Source organism: Anabrus simplex, chromosome 1 (assembly GCF_040414725.1).
Source record: "Anabrus simplex isolate iqAnaSimp1 chromosome 1, ASM4041472v1, whole genome shotgun sequence".
NCBI classification, from domain to species: domain Eukaryota; kingdom Metazoa; phylum Arthropoda; class Insecta; order Orthoptera; family Tettigoniidae; genus Anabrus; species Anabrus simplex.
Window position 1 is genome coordinate 1170236108 of NC_090265.1, and position 23285 is coordinate 1170259392.

At 39.1% G+C, this 23285-nt stretch overlaps 1 protein-coding gene across 9 annotated transcripts in view; it reads right to left on the reverse strand.

The window, feature by feature from the left end:
• The window catches only part of LOC136858154 (transmembrane protein 39A-B), a 406589-nt gene that overhangs the window by 190766 nt on the left and 192538 nt on the right, over nt 1-23285 (reverse strand). For all 9 annotated transcript variants that reach the window (XM_067137490.2, XM_067137492.2, XM_067137484.2 and 6 more), the window contains exon 10: nt 13069-13189. In XM_067137490.2, the coding sequence (XP_066993591.2) occupies nt 13069-13189 (121 nt within the window). The remainder of the gene's footprint in view (nt 1-13068; nt 13190-23285) is intronic.

The following is a 23285-nucleotide window of genomic DNA, read 5'->3' on the forward strand; positions in this document are numbered from 1 at the left end:
TAGCCATCCACGCTGCATTCACCTGGTTCCACAGTTCATCTTTGGTGGTTGACACTGGGTCACAGCGCCGCACCCGTAGTTTCACCATATCTCGCACATTTTCGACAAGTCTGGTGATCGGGCGAGCCAGGGCAACAGTCTGACATCCTGTGACAAGAAGGCATGTGTTTGTGCAGCAAAATGTGGTTGCGCATTGTCCTGCTGAAATATGGCGTCTGGGGTGCTGTACAGAAAGTGTATGGCTATGGGTCGCAGGATGTCATTCATGTAGGTCAAACTGGTCACAGTGCCCTGGACATGCACCAACTGTGATTAGTGGTTGTACCCAATAGCACCCCACACCATAAGGCCTTGAGTTGGCGCTGTATGTCTTGTGCGAAAGCAGTCAATGTAATGTCTCTCCCCCTGTGGTGAACCAAAATGCGGCCATCATTTTCAAACAAACAGAACCTGGATTCGTCCAAAAACACTATCTGCTGCCATTCTTGTCCCCAGTGAAGTCGTTCCATACACCATTGCAGTCTAGCATGTTTATGCACATTAGTCAAAGGTAGGCAGAGACGTGGAAAACGCTCCTGTAAGCCAGACCGTAATAAACGGCGTTGGACTGTCACTCCTGATAGTGTACGATGTGTTACACTGTTCCATTGTTGCGCCAGAGCCGAGGAGAACGCAGATCTCTCCTGCAATGCCATTTGGATGAGGTATCTATCTTCTAGGGGGGTAGTCTTGATGGTGCGACCAGACCCATCTTGTCGTGTTCTACGGCCTTGTGTGAACCATTCTGTACACACCCGTTGAACTGCTGACACACTTCGTCCCAAATGAGCAGCAGCATGATTAAAATTTTAAAATGATACTGCACCTTACCTCAAATAACCTGGGAGACAACATGGGAAATGAGATGGAGCAGCCTACAAATACTTTATCTTTTTACAAAGGTGAAAAATGAGAGTATCCTCCTAATTCAATACAATAAATATTCCGTCATTAGACGGAGTAAACAAATTCAAACATGTTTCGGCTTGTTTGAGCCATCTTCAGTGAAAAATGAGGTGAGATTGAAATTTTCTGGATGGATGCATCACGTTCTCTCATGCCAATAATGCGCCCTCTTTCAAACTCACTCATTTGACAGTACAGTTCTTGCATACATCTACGAGGCATCCTGCATGTCTGCTGAAGTCACACTGATACATTACGTTCGGTTTATAATGACGAGTGCCTAGGAACAACTGTGTGTAAAGATGGGAAAAAGCAAACATCTTGGTGAAATGATGAAGTGAGAGCAGCTTCTAAACGTAAAAAGATGGTGTATCAGATGGCTCCAAACAAGGACTGATGCAGACAGGGAATTGTATGTAGATAAAGGAAACAGAGCAAAACAAATAGTTGTTGAATCCAAGAAGTTGTAGGAAGATTTTGGTAATAACCTGGGAAGGCTAGGTAAAGCAGCAGGAAAGAATCTTAAGGAAAAAACAAATGAATAGTGTTTTGGGTAAATCAGGTGAACTCAAAATAGATCTCAGGGAATCAATAGACAGGTGGAAGGAATATTTTGATTCGGAATGTAAAAGGAAATCTAGCAAACAACCGAACCTATGAGAAGGAGGTCAACTGATGTTGGTAAAATTGCGCTTGATGAAGTGGAAATGAATTGTAAGTACACTCCATTGTCATAAAGCAGAAGGGATAGATGAAATTAGACCAGAAATGGTGAAATTTAGTAGAAAGGTAGAGATGGAATGCCTTCATAGATTAATAAGATTTGCATGAAGGGTTAGCAAGGTAACTTCTATAGGACAAAAGCAATCATTGCACCTATCTATAATCAAGGAAACAGGAAGGATTGCAACAACTATTGAGGTTTCTCATTCAACAGTATACCAGGCAAGGTGTTCACTGGTGTCTTGGAACGGAGGGTGCGATCAGTGGTTGAGAGGAAGTTGCATGAAAACCAGTGTATTTTTAGACTATAGAGGGGCTGTAAGGACCAGATTTTCAGTTCATGCCGAGTAATTGAAAAACACTACGAGAGGAATAGACTGTTATGTTTTTGTTTTGTAGATCTAGAAGGTTTTTCCTCTTGTTGTTGCAAACTTCAGCTTAGAATTTTCAGTGGCACAATTCACTTCATGCACGAATGGTAGGAATATGGGAATAGAACCAGCTTTTGGGTGGTTAGGCTGTATGCATTTGCAGAGTTTCGCCCAGATGTCCCATTTGGGCTCATCAGCTGGTTCTATTCCTGTGATCGTAAGATCTGCGACAGTGAAAGCCATTTTTGAAAAAGGTAGGAATATGTTCTACAATGAATAGATTTATTTAGCTACTGATCGTACTTGCTCAACTAAGTCTGTTACGAGAAGCAGCCCCTTCTCTTCCCTTTCCGCTGCTCTTATGTTTCAAGTACCAAACTGATTTGAGGCAGTTATAAAACGTGTACTACAGCAATGACTGACAACGTAGGGGACGCAGGCGAAGAATACACGCAGAGTATCCCCTGCCAGTCATGAACAATGAAACTGGTGGCATCTCACATTCCCTCCAGAATTAAAACTTGTTGCTTCCGATAATCTGTATGCAGATTACAAGATTCTAACTTTGGCACTTAAGATATAATGATTGGTGCTTACCATAACCTGGTGTTCGGTATATTACTGATGGTGGTTACGATAAGTTCTTTCTACGTTGTTTTTACCCTTCAGATTCACTTGACGCTTACGATATTTTGCCAGCATGTGCAGTGGAGTCTGGTTGACATATAAACATCATAAACTCAATTTTGACAAAAATGTCACGATATTTTTCCCTTCCACGGACGATATGAATAAAGAACTGGAACCACAGATAAGGCTATTTGATGATGATAATGATGACTGTTGTTTAAAGGGGCCTAACATCTAGGACATCGGCCCCTAATGGAACAAAATGAGACGAAATGTAATGACAATTTAAAAGTCCAAAATCATCCACTGACCAGAATTCAAAACGTGATGAAGAAGAATGCATGGATGAATATGAATTTTAGACAATCAGTGGATCCAACCTGCAACGCCCCACCTTCCCAGAAACTATCTGAAAACAATAGTATTACTGACCATGGGCCTGCTTCTAAAGCACATTCTTGAAATGATGATGCTTGATGTCTAAAGGAGTCCAAAATCCAGGTCAACGGCCCCACATAATGCTAATTATCGCTAGTAAAATGGAACCATGGTATTTGTCATGTTGCGGTACTAATCAAAAGTATCGTAGACTCACGGTGTTCCACACATTATGGTACTACTCACAAGTATCGTACGTCACACAGGTAATGCAGACCTATGGTGTTACTCACATAATGGCGCCACTCCTAGGCAACCCAAACCATTGGTGTTCCTCACATAAGTGTAATAATCACAGGGACTCTGTACTCTCCCATGGTGTTCCTCACATAGTGGGTATTAATCAGAGGCAACGCAGACCCACGGTGTTGCTCATATAGTGATACTAATCACAGGTACTGTAAATCCACAGTGAAGCCACTCTCTGTTGCTACTAATCACAAACCTGTTGTGTACCTAACATACAGTAGTGGTACTACTTGCCAGTAAAGGCGATCCATGGTGTTTCCCGCGTGAAGAAGGTACTAATCACAAGTAGTTTCATGGATCTAATATAATCAACCCTTGGTCACTCCTTTTAGTTGCCTCCTACAGCAGGCAGGGGATACAATGGGTGTATTCTTCGCCTGCGTCCCCCACCCATGAGAGAGAGAGAGAGAGGGGGGGGGCACGTCAGTTTGAAAAGTGAAGTAATGGACGAAGAAAGGAAAGGACCACGAAGGGCATGAAAACGAAAGACTCCGTAGTCCTCGATTGCTCTAATACCATCGGGGTCGGAAAAGTACAAGAGTTGACCAAGAGAGATCGGACAGGATAGATGAACGTGAGGAGCCTGGCACAAGTAAGTGGAAGCAATCAGGCTAGGGCTCAGCTAAGTGCCCCGTGGTTGCCAACCCATGCTCCAAATTTGAAAGACCCTGAGACCCCTTTTAGTTGCCTCTTACAACAGGCAGAGGATACCGTGGGTATATTCTTCATCTGCGTCCCCCACCCACAGGGCTATTTGCAGATTATGTTACACTGTATAGAGAAGTAAATGAGTTGCAGGAATGTAAGCGACTGTACGGGGACTTAAACAATGTTGTGAGCTGGACAGCAGACAATGGCATGAATGTAAATGGGATGAAAAGACAGGTTGTAAGTTTCACGAAAAGGAAAAGTTCTCAGTTTTTAATTGCTGTGTTGATGGGGCGAAATTACCTCATGGGTGGGGGTCTACATTGCTTCATGTCCGTAGGTATAACCATCAATTGCCCTACACTTGTCCCCCGAGTGGTGCTAAGAAAGCAACAGAGATGAGACTGGACTGTCGTAAAAGACCTCTTGGTCAAAGAATGAATAAGAAGGAAATGTGCGGTCCTTTTCAGGTACTTCAAGTTTGTAGAATTGGACCATCTCTGTAGATTTGTCAGCTGAATATCAAAGGGATAAATCAAGCAAAATGTGAATATCCTTTCATTATTTTTTTTTTTTGTTAGTTGCTTTACGTCGCACTGACACAGATAGATTTTATGGCGACGATGGTACAGGGAGGGGCTAGGAGTGGGAAGGAAGCGGCCGTGGCCTTAATTAAGGGACAGCCCCAGCATTTGCCTGGTGTGAAAATGGTAAACCACGGAAAACCATTTTTAGGGCTGCCGACAGTGGGGTTCGAACCTACTATCTCCCGAATACTGGATACTGGCCGCACTTAAGCGTCTGCAGCTATCGAGTTCGGTAATATCTTTTCAGGCTCTCGCAGAAATATGCAGTTGATATACTTCAAGAAACACACACAGCAGATGAACTACAATTACAGAGTACAGGGAATATACAAGGCTTTGAATTGATAGCCTCAAATTACCATCAAAATTATGGCCTTGCAACCTACGTCAAGAATCACGTAACAAATCATCAACTGCTGTCAGTAAACTCTGAAAATGATGTCTTTACCACTACAATTAAAAATGAAAACTTGACAATGGTTAATGTATACAAGCCTCCTGAGGCTAGTTTGCCTAACCAACCTTTACCATCCCAGCAATATGCAATATTCGGGATTTTAATAGTCATCATTATCTTTGGGGGTATAACAAGAATGACCTTAACGGTGAAGCTCTTGAGGACTAGATGGAAACCGAAAACATGAAATTAATTTATGATGCTACCCAAGACCTGCCTACGTTTTACTCAGCTTGCTGGTCTTGAGGCTATACTCCAGATTTAGGTTTCACAGCTCAATTTCATAATTCACTCGGTCAAGTGCGATGCAGAGTACTCAATGATTTCCCACATAGTCAGCACAGATCTCTTATATTTGGAGGTGGGGATGTCTATTCCTGTTATATGATCACATCCTAAACTGAGGCGCAACTTCAAGAAAGCCAACTGGACCAAAATTGCAAAGCAAAAACTCCAATATCAGATGGATGAAACCAATGTATAACAACTACAACAGATTTGTTGGGGTTATTAAAGGTGCAGCCAAACGTTGCAACCCTAGAGGATACAGTAAAGAACACATCCCTGACTGGAGTACAGAAAGTGGAGAGCTACTAAGGGAATATGAAGAACATCCTGAAGATGGTTTTCTGTGGTTTCGCATTTTCACACCAGGCAAATGCTGGGGCTGTACCTTAATTCAGGCCATGGCCGCTTCCTTCCCACTCCTAGCCCTTTCCTCTCCCATCGTCGCCATAAGACCTATCTGTGTCGGTGTGACGTAAAGAAACTAGCAAAAAAAAAAGAGCATCCTACTTCTGACAATGCAACAGGTCTCCTCCAATCCCTGGATGTGAGTCGAAGAAAGATCTGGCATGAAACAGTAGAATCCCTAGATGTTACCCACTCTAGCAGGAATACCTGGTCTCTCATTAGGAAATTAGATTCATCAAACCCTGCAACTAAAAGATCAAAAACTGCCTTCAACTTGAATGATTTTGGTAAACATCCAGTTATCAGTTTCCAAGAATATAAGAAACAAGCAAACCAAAAAGGATATTAAATCACAGCTGAACGCCAAGAAAAGAGCAGCCCCACAGTCTGCAGAATTTTCCACTCCATTCAATAAAAAGGAAACTAAAGAGGCAATGAAAATTATGAAACTAGGACAAGAAGTTGGATTTGATTAAATCTACCCTAAATTTCTGGCTCACTGTGGACAAGCTACAGTAAAATAGTTAACCAGCTTCTTTTCAAATATCCTGCAAACTGGTAACATCCCACCTCTGATGAAGATAAAAAATAAAAATAGCCAAATAAAGATCCCAAAATACCGTGACATCATCGGAAAATGGCCAGCACACAAGAAAACAAATAAAAATGGAGAGAGACTAGTTGACCTGTGTAGAAACCATAATTTAATCTCAAAATCTACATGTTTTAAGAGGAAACCTCAAAAACTCAAAACATGGAAACACCCTGACTACACTAAAGGAGAATGGCAACTGGACCACGTCTGCATGGACAAATACCACCACAAAGAGATCTATAACGTCAAAGTCCTCCGAGGAATAGACACAGGTTCAGATCACTACGTAGTTAAAATTAAAATTAAACTCACTCCCCAGAGGAGACAACAAAAGCAAGCCCTTAAAACTAAAAGAAAAATAGATCCTACCCAGCTAATCAACAACAAAAATTACCAGAAAGCAACTGAAAAAATAAAAATCACAGACAAACTTGAAGACTTAGTACACAACCTTAAACAAATTGCAGAAGACCTAGCTCCAATTAAACCACGTAAAAAACACCAATGGTGGAACAGTGAATGTGATGAAACAGTGGAGAAAAGACATCAGGCATGGCTATTACATCAGTCCCAAAAGACAGAAATATCCTATCAAAAGCTAGTAAAACAGAGAAAAGAAACTACCCAAGTCTTAAGAATAAAAAGACAACATCATAAGGACACCCTGCAGTTAATTGAAGAACAGTTCAGTAAAACTAAATCAAGGGACTACTACAAAACCTTCAGAAAGCAGCTCCAAAAATATGAACCCCCGACCCTACTGATGAAGGATGAAGATGGTAAGCTGGCCCATAACAATAAAGACAATGCAGAAATTCTGGCTAAACATTTCAACAAGCTTTTAAATTGTGAGGAACCTACAGAACTCCTTCATTTGGACACCAACACCCCAATAAAAACATCACCAGAAAACATCAATCCCCCCACAATAAAGGAAGTCTACCAAGCTCTGAATAAATTAAAAAACTACAAAGCGCCAGGAGAAGATCAGACCTTTGCGGAAATCTGGAAATATGCAGGAACCTCAGCAAAAGTTGCCCTCCATCAACAACTTGTCTCTATCTGGATTAAAGAAGAACTACCAGAACACTGGACAACAGCCCTCATTCATCCTCTGCACAAAAAAGGGGACAAAACCGACCCTAATAACTACAGGGGAATCTCTCTCCTAGACATAACATACAAAATATTTTCAATAATCATCCTTAATAGGATAAGTTTACAACTTGAGAAAGAACTAGGAGAATATCAAGGAGGTTTCAGACCCTGGAGGAGCTGTCCTGAGTCTTAAGTTGATAATGGACTATAACAGGAGAAGAAACAGAGATATGGTGATAACATTTGTAGATTTCAAGAAAGCTTATGATTGCATCCATAGAGAATCTCTGTTTAAAATTTTAAGGCACCTTGGACTACACCCCAAATTAATAAACATGATAAAATTGACTCTCACCAATACCAAGTCAAAAGTGAAGTTTAGGGGGGAAACATCAGAGACATTTGAAATTAAAACTGGACTACGGCAGGGAGATGGGCTCTCACCACTATTATTTAACTGTGCTCTAGAAATGGTAATGAGGGAATGGTTTAGAAAATGTCCCCCCAAAATAAAGATTGGCCGAAAAATCAAAACAAATTGCCTGGGTTTTGCTGACGATTTAGCATTACTAGCAGTGGACATAAAAGAAGCAAAAACCCAGATATCAGAACTTCAAAACATTGCAAATAAAATTGGCCTCAAAATATCATTTGAAAAAACAGAAATTATGCCCCAAAAACCAACACAGCTAAAAGAAGTCACCATAAATGGTAATAAAATCAAAATAGTAACTCAGTTTAAATATCTTGGAGAAGTAATAACACATAACTTAAATGAAAAAATCTCAATCCAAGTAAGAACAAATAGATTAGCTAAAGCACAAAAATTAACATGGGATATCTACAAAAAGAAATGTCTATCAATAAATACAAAAATAAAACACTACAACACAGTTATAAAACCGGAAGCTACATATGCAGCAGAAACACTCTTTTACCTGAATAAACAATCAAAGACTGACAGACTTCAGAAAATTGAAAGGAGGATTGGAAGAACCTGTATCAACAAAAAATATCAGAAAGATGGACAGTGGCGGTTAATACCTAACAAAGTCGTGTACAAAGAGCTAGAACCCATTACAGATACTATGCGTAAGAGGAGACTGGGATTCTTTGGACATATCATGAGGATGCAGGACTCGAGACTACTGAAACAACTAGTACAACACAATCTCGTCTCAAAAAATACCACAACAGGATGTAAATGGATCAGAGAAGTAAGAGAGGATCTGAAGGAAATAGGCCTTACAACAGAAGACACCAAAAATAAGATAAAATTGAATACAAAACTCAAGAATACAAACCTCCGCTTTACCCTTACACAAAACAAACCAACAACACGCACATTTTCAACTGAGGAAAGGGCACGAAGATCGGAGCGTCTGAAGAAGTACTGGGAGGACCGCAAAGCCCAAACAATCCCTTCAAAGAGACCTGAACGACGGACTGACTAAAGTGATCCTATGTGGTCATAAAAGAAGAAGAAGAAGAAGAAGAAGAAGAAGAAGAAAGATCCCATAAAAGTGGAAACCTATTGTCTGATAGCACTTCTCAGTGTTACATACAAACATACAAACTTCTCGAGTGACTGATCTACAACAGAATTTTCAAAACAATCAACAACCATATTCCTATACAGCAAACAGGATTCAGATCTGGATGAAGCTGTAATGAGCAGGTATTTTCTCTCACTACTCATGTCAAAAATGGGTATGAGAAGAAATTAGCAAGCGTGGCTGCCTTTCTGGACCTGTCAGCTGCCTATGATACTGTTTGGCGCGAAGGACTCCTTTTAAATTTGTGAATGCTATCCTATGTGGTAAACTTATGACCTTCAGATCTACTCCAATAAGGACAGAAGTAAATGATGGTTTACCTGAAGGATCTGTCCTGGCTCCCCTCCTTTTCAATCTATACATACACAATTTACTGGAAATAACTTGAAAATTCATTTATGCTGATGGCATTTGTTTGATGATTCAGTGCTCTGACTTTCCTGATGCTAAAACTATTTTATCCATACATCTCAAACCTTGAAAGATCCTCCTTCAAAGTTACCAGCTCATGGAAAATCCAGTGGAAGCAGCCTTCAGTAGTCAATATACAGCTAGTTGAATACCCTTCTAAGCGAATACAAGGATCCGACCTTCCCAGATGTCAGTGGATGATCATCAACTGGATCCAAAACGGACAAGGCAGATGTGGATATCTGCTACATGAATGGAGGTGGGCTTCCTCTGCAAAATGTGACTGTGGTGCCTCCTTGCAGACTGTCCACCACATTGTTGCCGACTGCCCTCTTCGTGCTTTCAGAGGAACGATAATGGACATCCATTTTACATCAGTTGAAGAAATAGAATGGGTCAGACAACTAGACCTAGAATTGTAAGATTGTACAAGCTTGTGACTGTGCACATTTGTCCACAAACTTTGTATATAAAATGTACATCTAAATAACTTTGATTTATCATACGATACATAAATAACCTCATAGGTAGGGATGTAAAAAAAAAAAAAAAAAAAAAAAAAAAAAAAGAAGCAATTGCGATAAACACACATTTTAAAATTTCATACTGAATCAAAGTCTATAGTAATTTTAATGTGAAATAAAACAATTTTTATGCGTCAATTAAAGTGTGTCAAAATATGAATTGGGACCTAAGGTAAGGTAAGGGTGTATTCTGCCGGAAGGCAGGTCCGAACCTCCGCTGAGGTGTGCATGAGCCGAAGTTTACATACGGTACGGTGACCAGCTCCTTTCTGCTCCTCCATTCCTTTACCCCCCAACCAACAGCACATGGCAACCCATCCAAATCTTGACCACGCCCAATGTTGCTTAACTTCGGAGATCTCACGGGATCTGATGTTTCAGCACGACTACGGTCGTTGGCAATTGTGACCCAAAATGCAAAAAACCAAATAAGTGCGATTTCATAGCAAAATTATTTAAATCTGCTAGTATAGTTTCAAAAATGTTTGTTGCGACAAAGGAAAAATGTTTTGTAGATTGCGTAATTGGTTGCTAGAAATACCTTATCTCGGATTCACAATATACTACACATATTGGTCGAAATATACTACACATATCGGTCGATACAATCGATTTCCATCGTGATATGAACTTTTGACTATCTATCAAGTATTCAGACAGCTGACGAATGGTATGCGATTGTTTACTTCCTTAGTGCATCGTGGCAACTGGTTGATTTTCAAACATGTGGACTTAGCTAGACGGCAAATTTTATGGCTTGCCAATTGAACAGTAACTACCGAGTTTTGAAGTTTCTTGCTAGAATGGGACGTATTGCTGTAACTGATCATGAAAGGGCACAGCAGTACACTAATCATGGCTTTTATTGTACCATCTCTGCAACAGTATTTTGCAAAGATTGTAACTGCCACATTGGGTGGAAATGAAATGGGTAGGGTTTTTAGTGCCGGGAGTGTGCAAGGACATATTTGGCTCGCCAGGTGCAGATTTTTTGATTTGACACATGTAGGCGACCTGCACATCTTGATGAGGATGAAATGATGATGAAGACAACACAAACACCCAGCCCCCATGCCAGCAAAATTAACCAATGATGTTTACAATTCTCGATCCTGACTGGAATCGAACCCGGGACCCCTGTGACCACAAGCCAGCATGCTAACCATTTAGGCATGGAGCTGGACCGGCTAGGGTGGAAGAAGGAGGACAATATTCAGAAATACTTTACATAAGGTAAAGCATGTTGCAAGGCTATGAGAATGGGGAGCCCAAACAAACCTCTATTATTGAAAAACTAGAGGGTACCAAATGAAGGAAGCATGATAAGGACTACTTCATAAAAAGAACTGTTGAAGTATTTGCAAAAACTCTGTCCGCCCTAGCAACTCCCCTCACAGCCACCGAGTGCCATCATTCGGACTGCTTGAAGCATCTAGGCCACAGTCAGCTATCAGAATGTGCCGTACTTTGAATAATGTAACACAGAATGAGGACAGTGAGCGTGTTTTATCGTACTACAGTAAAAATTGTTACAGAGAGAAGGTGTAACTTGAAAGAGTGCAAGGCAGGGTTCTTCACAATATTTCCATTTTCCTTGTAGGCCTAAAATGTAAAAGTCAAGACAAATGTGTCACCAATTACAACAATTACAAGTCATATAAAAGTATCCTGTAAAAACAGATACTAAATAGAGAAGAAAAATGCTAATCTAAAGGAAAATAGGTGCTAAATTTTCAAGTCCCTACTCATGGGGAACACTAAGTATCTAGGTGTTAATATAAGGAATTATCTTTATTGGGGTAATCATATTAACGAGGTTCTTAAGAAATATTACAGATCTCTTCACATAGGTATGAGAGTATTTAGAGATTGTAGTAAGGATGTAAAGGAGTGAACAAGTAAGTCTCTGAAGATTGCAGTTAGAGTATGGTTTCAGTATATGGCACTCTCGCCAGGAATACTTGATACGAGAACTGGAAAAATTCAAAGCAAAGCAGCACTATTTGTTCTGGGTGATTTCCGACAAAGGAGAAGTGTTACGAAAATGTTGCAAACTCAGGGCTGGGACGACTTTGGGAGTAAGGAGACGAGATGCTAGACTATGTGGTATGTTACAAGTAACGAAAATCTATTTTGGTCTGTATTAAAAGTATCCCGCCTGTTGCCATTTCTTGATGAATGCAGTATTTTCGTATCCGTCTCTTGGCACAGGCCAGAGCAAAGTGTAGCTTCCACCGAAGTCCCAGTCTCTTCCATGGCTGTGACAGTATGGAAGCTGATGGGGTATGGGTGGTGCTAAGTAATGACATTTGGAGCACAACTAGTGTCTGAGTGTTATGACAGGTGTTGCTCATAGGATCAGTCGTGCCGCAGTAACACTTTCTGGTCCAGTGAGGAAAGCTATGGGAAACTACCACACTCCTCATCTTGTCTATTACGCCTCATTTGGGCTCTGCCATTGGTTTTTGCGGTTTCCCTATAACTGCATAGCCTTTGGTGGTGCTATTTGAGGATCCAACCAGCTTCTGGGCTGATGACCTAACAGACAGACATTGAAAGTATCATGTATATAAGAAAATATTATTTTGCTACCTATTCAATACAATACAGAATGTCAACATATGAGTTAAAACACTGTTAAAATTTTAATTAAAATTAAAATAGGTGGCAAAATAATAAATATTTTCTTATATACATTATGTGGTACGTCTCGAGCTGTTCGTAGAGAGTTGGCATGGAATGACATAAGTAGACGAATAAGCTTGAGTGGAGCTTTTAAAAGTAGGAAAAATCATGAAAACAAGGTTGGAATTCAAGAGAACAAATTGGGGCAAATATTCCTTTATAAGATGAGGAGTGAGGGATTGGAATAAATTATCAAAGGAAATGTTCGATATATTTCCAAGTTTAAGAAAGCTAGGTGAACGATTGATAGGGAATCTGCAACCTGGGTGACTGACTGATTGATTGATTGATTGATTGATTGATTGATGTTGCATTTCATTAGGTGTGACAAACTATGGAAGGAATAAACTGAATATTATACAGGTAACACACCAATTTTCAGCAAAGGAACTTTACAAATGTACACCAAGAATATCTAATGCAGCACTACTCAATGTGTTAGAAACAAAGATACTTACATAAAACCGTGCATGAGTTTGGTTGCCAGGTTCTGCAGCATTTGAAATCCCTTCAGCCTTGTACAGTTCCTTGCAATGTTTCACAAGTGCCCCTTGATGCCATAAAGTACTTTCCGCCCACCTGTGGAAGAGGGTAAGGAATACCTATGAGACAACTACAGAGGAAGTATTTCAATAACAGACTACAGTATTATTATGCAATCTTCTTTCTCTGTGACTTACTGCAGCCTTGTTGTGAAGTTCCCACCAATATCTTAAATCCTAAATATTTTCTCCAGAGGAATTTACTGTCACCTCTACCTTTACTAACATTACATGGGAAATTATCAGCAGACTGTTTAAAGGATCACAGAGAATCAATACAATCTAAATTTATTCAACATATATCAATCATGATCTTAATAAACTCTGTGCTGAACGCCATGTGTATGTTTGTCCGTCAGAGGTCAGCACTAATCAGACTGCTACATCCCCGGTGGAAGGGGAGACTGAGTGACGCATCTCACCGGCGCCAGTGAGTTACGAGACTTGAACTAGCATGGATAACTGTGTTGAGTTTGGTGCGCTACATCATGGATCACAGTGTCCTATGTGTGTATTTTGTACAGTGTAATTAGTTTAGTGAATAAATTAAGTATCACAGTATGTAATGTACATTATGTTGCCTTAACAGACACACAGAGGTACTATCATGCTTATCGGGAGAACCTTACAAATTAATTGAAAGCTTGCCTCTCACTGAAAGCAATTTCAAGGTAGCTTGGGAATTAATCTTTCAGAGATACAATAACCCCAAATTGATTGTAGACCTACATGGTAAGCAACTGCTAGATCTTCCGTCAGTTAAAACAGAATCAGCTAAGGATTGAAGAGTGTTACTAAATCAACTGCTGAGCAACCTGAGCGATATCGAAGTAAAGGAGATAGATGTGCCTCTGCATGAGGTTTTGTTATCTCGCTTCGTGCTAGATCGAATCAGCCTCAATCTAAGAAAACAATGGGAAGGTAGATCCTCAGACAAGAAGTTCCCGCGCTTGAAGGATTAAGTAGCATTCTTGGAGAATAGTTGTCAAGCTTGGGAGCTAATCAACCTCGAAAAACACCACAGCGACAAGCAACAGGCCGTACCCAAACATGGTGGTGATAAGGGTAGTAAGAAGTCCTTTATCACAACAGCAACTCATTGTGAGTTTTGTAAAGCTTCTCACACTTTAACAAAATGCCCTAGGTTTCGCGAAGCCAGCACTGGAAATAGAATAGTTTCCACCAAGAAGTGTAAACTTTGCTTTAACTGTCTGGGTGCTAATCATACTTTGAAGGAGCGTAGTTCAGGAAATTGTCAATCCTGCAATAATAAACATCATACTCTGTTGCACAAGGAGCAGAGTACTTCATACAATGCTTCTACTACATCAGAAACCAACCAGACTCAACAGCAAACCTACTGTGCTGCGAAGAGCAACTATACTCATGTAGTTCTATTGTCAACAGCTCTCGTAGTGGTTACAGACAAACGTGGGAATGCGCATCAATGTTGAACTCTATTTGATAGTGCGTCTCAAATGCATTTCATGTCCAGGCATTTGGCAGATCGCTTGGGGATTGAATTGAGTCAGCACTCAATGCCTATAATGGGAATTAGTGATGTTAAGGCAACTGAATCATCACGTATTTGTCGAATTCAAGTTACATTCAGGGTCACAGACTACACTACCCCTATGGTTTGTGCTGTACTTCCTGGCATAACTGGTCAGCTCCCTACAGCACAGCTTGACAAGTCCGAATGGCAGCTCCCACAGGACATTCTCTTGGCGGATCCTCAGTTTAGTACACCAAGTGAAGTTGATTTACTACTGGGGGCTTGTGTGTTTTTTGACATACTGCGTCGTGGTCAACTCAAGAGAGAAAATCATCCCGCACTACAGGACACTAAATTTGGCTGGATCTTATCAAGCAAGATACAACCGCACTCTCTAAAGTCTACCAGCAAGAAAGTAATGTCTTGCCTTGTGCGCAGCAATGAACTGCACATACAGGTCCAACGGTTCTGGTAACAAGAGGAAGTGAAGATGTCTCCCCCGTGTTCTAAGGAAAAAAGTCAGCGCGAAGAACACTTTGGGAAAACTACTAGGGATAGCACCGGAAGATATGTTGTAAGACTGCCTATTAAACCACATCATGAGGAACTTGGGGATTCATATAAATACACCACTCGTTGTCTCAGTCAAACTGAACAGCAGTTACATCGCCAACCGGACTTGAAGAAGAACTGTGTCAAGTTCATGACAGAATATGCTGATATTCATCACATGGAGCTTGTGACAACGTAAACCAATAAGCCAACATATTACCTACCACATCATGCTGTAATTAAGCAGTCCAGCACTATCACTAAGGTCAGAGTCGTCCTCAACACTTCTGCTAAAACTACTAGTAACTACTCACTGAACAATATCTTGATGGTTGGACCTACAGTGCAAGAAGACTTGTATTCTATCATCTTGCAATTTAGAACACACAAGTATGCCTTCACTGCAGATGTTACAAAAATGTACAGGCAAATTCTAGTTCATTTTGATGACCAAGATCTGCAACGCATTGTATGGCGTTCATCTCCGAATGAACCTATCCAGATTTATTGACTTTCCACTGTAACTTATGGTACCTCAGCAGTGCCTTTTTTAGCCACAAGATGCCTGATACAACTTGCCAACGATGGTGCAATGTAATATGCAAGAGCTTGCAAGTAATCAGCTTCATTTTCCGTATCAAATTCTAATCACAGAGACTTACAGTAATTGAAAATCTTCCACCTTTTTGATACTTTTTATTTGCTTTTTAGCAAATTAATTAATTATAAACAGTACATGTTTCGTTCTCACTTGAGAACATCTTCAGCTGTTGTTAAGCTTAGGTGAATCGCTAAGTTTCTGAATACATTATTTTCAGGTACATTGTTTCTCTTAAAAGCTATTTGAATACAAATCAAATTAAAATGATGTTAAAACAATGTGGGGGTTAATGGGTTGATGAAATGAGACAGGATTAATACATAGATAGCCTACTTAAAAAGCTATCTATTCACTGGAATAGTTGTTAAAAGTTTCAACTCTGTTGCACTAAAAATTGTCTTCCAGTTAAAAAAGTGGTTTTTTTAAATGATTGACTTCTTGACACTGTTCTAATTATTGTTGACTGTTCATTTCTTTCACTCCTTCCAGGTTGGCTGTTATTTATTTTGAGCTTGCTTAATGTGCCCTAAATTGAGTCTAATGCGGAACTATGAAGCTGATTGCCGTTCACTTTTTGAGAAGGGAGCTTCGTCTCAATTTCTGAAATGAAATGAGGAAAATAGGGATTTGTTTTTATAATGAAAAAATGTGTCTTCACATAATAACTTTATAAAATGGTTCCATACCTTACTGTTGTTAAACTCCAATTCTACCGTGACCCTGGAGGGGCTACGTTTGGAGCTGCTTTGCGTCTTGTATAATAATGGTGTGTGTGTTCCGTTGTTTGCTCCTCCTTCCGGGGAGGCAAGGCTACGGAGAGGGGACGAAGGAGAGAACATGTAGCCGTCCAACGTGGTACCTTGCATGTGAATGTGAAACTGTGAGAACAAGTGATTTTAAAAGAGAGAGCGAGAGAGAACTATATAAGTGGGTGTTATGAGCGAAAGGTGTGTGTAGTTCTGTGTAGTTTAGTGCTTAGCTAATAAATCTTAGCAATAGGACACTACCATGTTCTGTACTCAACTGCCAACACGTACCAATATTAAAGGAACTTCTCAGTCTTACCAAAAAATATATGTTCCATCATGAAAATCCTAGCCCTAGACATTACTGTTAATGATCAATACTGCACTAAACACTTCAAGTCCTGAATACAACTAATTAGCAGGGTCTTCAAACATCAGTAACTGCAATTTTGTAAATGCTAATGCTACAGTGCTTTTTGCAGCCGATCCAACATTTCTGTTTCACTATAAAAATTCCCTTATTTTGCTACTTTAAAATGTTGTAATAGTTTCCTCCATAAAGTGTAGGACTTGTTGGATATGAAGATCCTTTTAGTTCAGTGATGTATTCCACTAAATCATTGGAATTACAAGATTGTGAGCAAATGTAAAATGACCTTAATGTTGTGAGACGCACAGTAAGCAATGGTATGATGATAAACGGGTTTAAAAGTCAGCTTGCAAGTTTCACCAATAGGAAAGTCCTCTCAGTTTTAATTACTGCATTGATGGGGTGAAACGTCCTCTTGGGGATCATCGCAAGTACCTAGGTGTTAATATAAGTAAAGATCTTCATTGGGGTAATCACATAAATTGGATTGTAAATAAAGAGTACACATCTCTGCACATGGTTATGAGGGTGTTCAGGGGTTGTAGTAACAATGTAAATGAGAGGGCATACAAGTCTCTGGTAAGACCCCAAATAGAGTATGGTTCCAGTGTATGGGACCCTCACCAGGATTACTTGATTCAAGAACTGAAAAAAATCCAAAGAAAAGCAGCTCGATTTACTCTGGGTGATTTCTGACAAACGAGTAGCATTACAAAAGTGTTACAAAGTTTGGCCTGGGAGATTTGGGAGAAAGGAGACGAGCTGCTCAACTAAGCGGTATGTTGCAAGTTATAAAATTCCTTGTTTTTTAAAACTGTATTGAAAGTAACTTCTTTTAAATGTGTAAAATGTTATTGCGTGTTATTTTCCACCTATTCAATACAATCAATCATAAGATTAATGTTCTTTCCTCATTAAACTATGAATATGGGACGTGTTTTGCCCCTTTTAAAGGGCATCATCAGCCTTATCATCACCTCAATACCAAAACAGGTATAGTTGGGGACAAAACATGACGACCCCAGTTCTTGGAAGTGACCTGGAAGCCAGCTGTAAATACCACCCTGCAACCTGCTGAGTTAATGAGCTCCATGTGATCCTCGTTTGGTATGGAGAGGTTGCCAAACCACTCTCTTCAGTCTCGACTCTTTCTTCATGCCGAGTGCAGTGCATTGACCTAGTGAGCATTATTAATAGTAAGATATGAAATAACTGATATTTGTAATATTAAAACTTATCAGTTTAGTGCAAGACAGTAATATAAGTAAACTCTTTCAAGATTAAAATGATTGTGTCCACTTTTTCAATACAAATATATATTTTTAGTGGTTAAATTCTACATGAATGAAACACACCAGTTAGGGACATATTTCGCCCTAGTTATGGGCATCTTCAGCCTATATTAATCCTAAGGTCAAGAATTAAAACTATAAACTCTGGAACTTATAGTAAACTAACTTAATACTAAATACAATTGTCTTATGTTATTTACACAGTTTACAATATGGTATGTACAATAAGTGCATTAACCTTGCCAGAATTTATGAACAATGAATTACATTTTTTACAATGACCAGACCTCCAATTGCAGATTGGATTGATCACAGCTTGAATTGGGGCTTCTCAATAGTATTGACTAGAATTTATCACTGCGTGAGTTGGGGTTTCTTCAGCTGTTATAGTCGCCTGAGTCATAAGAATTTTTACAACACCAGAATCTTGGATAAAATCGTTAATATTCAATTTATAGTCCACATGTAGTTAGTTGGAAATGAAATTCATTCAAACGAAGACAACATTTGGGCCAAAAATAAATGAACTTTATATAATTGTAAATTTAAGAGGGCTTTCTTTTGTACATTGCTTTAATTTCATTTCTTATCCAAATCTCGTTGACCTTATTCTGAATTCTATTTGTATTATGAACAATGAAATTTGAATTAACTTATTTTATAATGACTAGAATTCCAATTGTGGATTGGATTGATCAAGCATGAATAGGGGTTTCTCAAAATGTATTGACTAGAATTTATCACTGCGTGAGTTGGGGTTTCTTCAGCTGATATGGTCGCCTGAGTCGTTGGAAATTTTAACAATACCGGAACCTTGGTTAAAGTCGTTCATGTTAGGGTTTGAAACAGTTTGAATATTCCTTTAGAAAGAAGCATGGTTATGTTTTAAGGTTGAAGCGTGTAAGTAGGATACATATTGTTGATTTCAATCATTGTTTATCGGAAGAAAAATATTCCGTCATTCTTGTGGATAAACTTTCCATTGGTGCATATTCAATCTGGGAGGAATATGAGCTGTCTGCAACTGGATAAGAGAAAAAACGGGGAAGTAGAATGATGAATGTGAAACCCAATATGGTAATAAAGCAGAGTGAGTGTTTATCGTATGAACTTACTTGTCTTGTCAACGTTAGCTGGGATCAATTGTTCCGGTTGAGTCTAAACGGCTAAGCTTGCTCCTAGTGTAGTATCGATGCTGAAGTGGAGGGGTGGAGCCTGATGGGGAAGGGGGCGTGAGATTCAAATTGTGCGCCTGTATTGTTGCTTGAGAGGCGTTACTTGAATTGGATTGGGCGGGCCTGGCATTAGGTGTGGCTACTGGAGCGCATGCGTTCTGTGATTTAAACATACTGGGAACTTTATTCTGATTTACGGTCTGGATTAACCTCGGAGTTGTTTCATATAACGGATTTTTGTTATCGATGGCATCGTTAAGATTATTATTTTTGTTATAAGACTGGTCCAAATAAATGTACAAGTTTTCCGTTTTGTTCAATAATTTCCCTTTGCTTAGGTTTTTAATGACCGCCAAATCATTTTCTATAGAAGTGAATTTATGACCTTATTATGCTTGGAAGCATTGTAATGTTCCAGATACCTCGTGTAAAAGCTCCTCCCGGTTTGTCCAAAATATGTGAACCCACATTGGGCACATTTTAACCCATAAACACCCGAACCTGAGTAAATGTTGTTGTTATTATTGACTTTAATGTGGTTGAGGAATATGTTCCGATTATTATTTATTTCTTGAAGGCTATGTTGACGCTGTGTTTTTTAAAAATATTAGTGATCTGATGGATAGCTGGGCTATTATACGTAAGGGCGGTGTAGCTGTTTGTCTTTGATTTCTCTGGGACTTTTATAGGTTAAAATGTGCCCAATGTGGGTTCACATATTTTGGACAAACCGGGAGGAGCTTTTACACGAGGTATCTGGAACATTACAATGCTTCCAAGCATAATATGTATTCGGCCATGAGCCAGCATATGACTGAAACAGGCCATAAATTCACCTCTATACAAAATGATTTGATGGTCATTAAAAACCTAAACAAAGAGATATTATTGAACGAAACGGAAAACTTGTACATTTATTTGGACCAGTCTTATAACAAAAATAATAATCTTAACGATGCCATCGATAACAAAAATCCGTTATATGAAACAACTCCGAGGTAATCCAGACTGTAAATCAGAATAAAGTTCCCGGTATGTTTAAATCACAGAACGCATGTGCTCCAACAGCCACACCTAATGCCAGGCCCGCCCAATCCAATTCAACTAACGCCTCTCAAGCAACAATACAGACACACAATTTGAATCTCACGCCCCCTTCCCCACCAGGCTCCACCCCTCCGCTTCAGCATCGATACTACATTAGGAGCAAGCTTAGCCGTTTAGACACAACCGGAACAATTGATCCCAGCTAACGTCGACAAGACAAGTAAATTCATACGATAAACACTCACTCTACTTTATTACCGTATTGGGTTCAACATTCATCATTCTAATTCCCCGTTTTTTCTCTTATCCAGTTACAGACAACTCATATTCCTCCCAGATTGAATATGCACCAATGGGAAGTTTATCCACAAGAATGACGGAATATTTTTATTCCGATAAACAATGATTGAAATCAACAATATGTATCCTACTTACACGCTTCAACCTTAAAACATAACCATGCTTCTTTCTAAAGGAATATTCAAACTGTTTCAAACCCTAACATGAACGACTTTAACCAAGGTTCCGGTATTGTTAAAATTTCTTACGACTCGGGCGACCATATCAGCTGAAGAAACCCCAATACACGCAGTGATAAATTCTAGTCAATACATTTTGAGAAACCCCTATTCACACTTGATCAATCCAATCCACAATTGGAATTCTTGTCATTATAAAATAAGTTAATTCAAATTTCATTGTTCATAATACAAATAGAATTCAGAATAAGGTCAACGAGATTTGGATAAGAAATGAAATTAAAGCAATGTACAAAAGAAAGCCCTCTTAAATTTACAATTATATGAAGTTCATTTATTTTTGGCCCAAATGTTGTCTTCATTTGAATGGATTTCATTTCCAACTACATGTGGACTATAAATTGAATATTAACGATTTTATCCAAGATTCTGGTGTTGTAAAAATTCTTATGACTCAGGCGACTATAACAGCTGAAGAAACCCCAACTCACGCAGTGATAAATTCTAGTCAATACTACTGAGAAGCCCCAATTCAAGCTGTGATCAATCCAATCTGCAATTGGAGGTCTGGTCATTGTAAAAAATGTAATTCATTGTTCATAAATGCTGGCAAGGTTAATGCACTTATTGTACATACTGTACATATTGTAAACTGTGTAAATAACATAAGACAATTGTATTTAGTATTAAGTTAGTTTACTATAAGTTCTAATGTTTACAGGCAACTCCCTTGAGTTATAATACTGACCAGGAAAACTAGTAGAAAGAGCCAGCTGTACTTCAAGCTGGCTCAGCCAACTAGAAAATGAAACTCAGGAAAGTAAGGAATTTCAAGTTACCCAATTGCAACAGTCAAGTTTTAGGGAGGAAGGGGGTCTGAGATTGCTCTTGGTAAACTGTCAGAGTGTAGTAAATAAACAATTAAAATTCGGTACATTGATGGAATTTTATGAGACTGATGTGGTGATAGGAGTGGAATCATGGTTGAGAGAAGGGGTGGGTAATAGAGAAGTATTTCCAGAAGGGTACACAGTCTATCGTAGAGACCGAGAAGATAAAAAGGGAGGGTGTGTGTATGTGTTTATTCTGGTGAAGGAAACTTATTGTTCACATGAATGGTTTACCGATGAAAGGGATGAAATATTAGGGATGAAATTAGTTTGTGATAATATGAAGGAGGTGGAAATTATAGGAACATACAGGCATGGAAGAGAGGAAAGAGATATGGAAATTTTTGAGAAACTAATAGATTATACTCATAAAAACAATAATAATGATGTGGTAATAATTGGGGGAGATCTAAACTTGCCAGAAGTTGAATGGAATGGAGCTGCAAGTGCAGCCCATGAACAGAAACTGGCAAATAAGTTAATTTGGGAGGGAGTATTTACACAAGTAGTACAAGAACCAACTCGTCTCAATAACTTACTAGATGTATTCTTGGTTAAACCATGGGAAATTGTTGATAAAACTGAGGTAATTGAAGGAATAGGTGACAATAAGGCTGTAATAATGGATGTGGGACTGGTACCAAAAAGGCTTAATAAGAGGGTCACACAAGACAAGAAATTGTACAGAAAAATAGAAGTTGATGAATTTGGGACTTACCTTAAATCACAATTCAGTTGTTGGATAAGTGAAGGGAGTAATGTGGATACACTTTGGGCTAAATTCAAAGGAATCATTTGGGAAGGAGAGAAGAGATTTGTACTTGTTAAGAAGGGTGAAATGACCTCAGACCCTGTTTATTATACAAGGGAAATAAGAAAATTAAAAAGAAAATGTAGAATAGTAAACAGGAAAATCAAAGAAGGTAGGGAGAGTAGAGAAAGTAGAAAACAGCTAATGAGGGAACTGAATAGAGTGAAAAAGGAAGCAAAAGAGAATTATATGAATGGCATTCTCAAGAGCATAATGACCACAAAGGGAAATGGAAAAAGCTGTATTCATATATCAGGAATGAAAAAGGAAAAGGAATCCAAATTCCTACAATGGTGGGAGAAGGGGGTGAACACTATTTAACAGATATTGAGAAAGCAAACCTCTTTAGTAGGGAAGAGATTCAGTAGATGATTGTCAGGAGCTGGAAACCAAAACAGAAGATAGAGAGGGAGAGAGACAGATGGAAACAAGAAGCTTCTCATTCACAAATGAAGATATTTTCAGAGAAATCCAACTGCTCCAGCTAGGAAAAGCAGTAGGAAGTGATCAAATTACTGGGGAGGTGCTAAAGGCAATGGGGTGGTACATAGTGCCTTATTTAAAATTCCTCTTTGACTATGTCATAAATAATAGTGTAATACCAAAGGAATGGAAGGAATCTATAATAATACCAATTTATAAAGGAAAGGGTGATAAAAGGAAACCAAACAACTA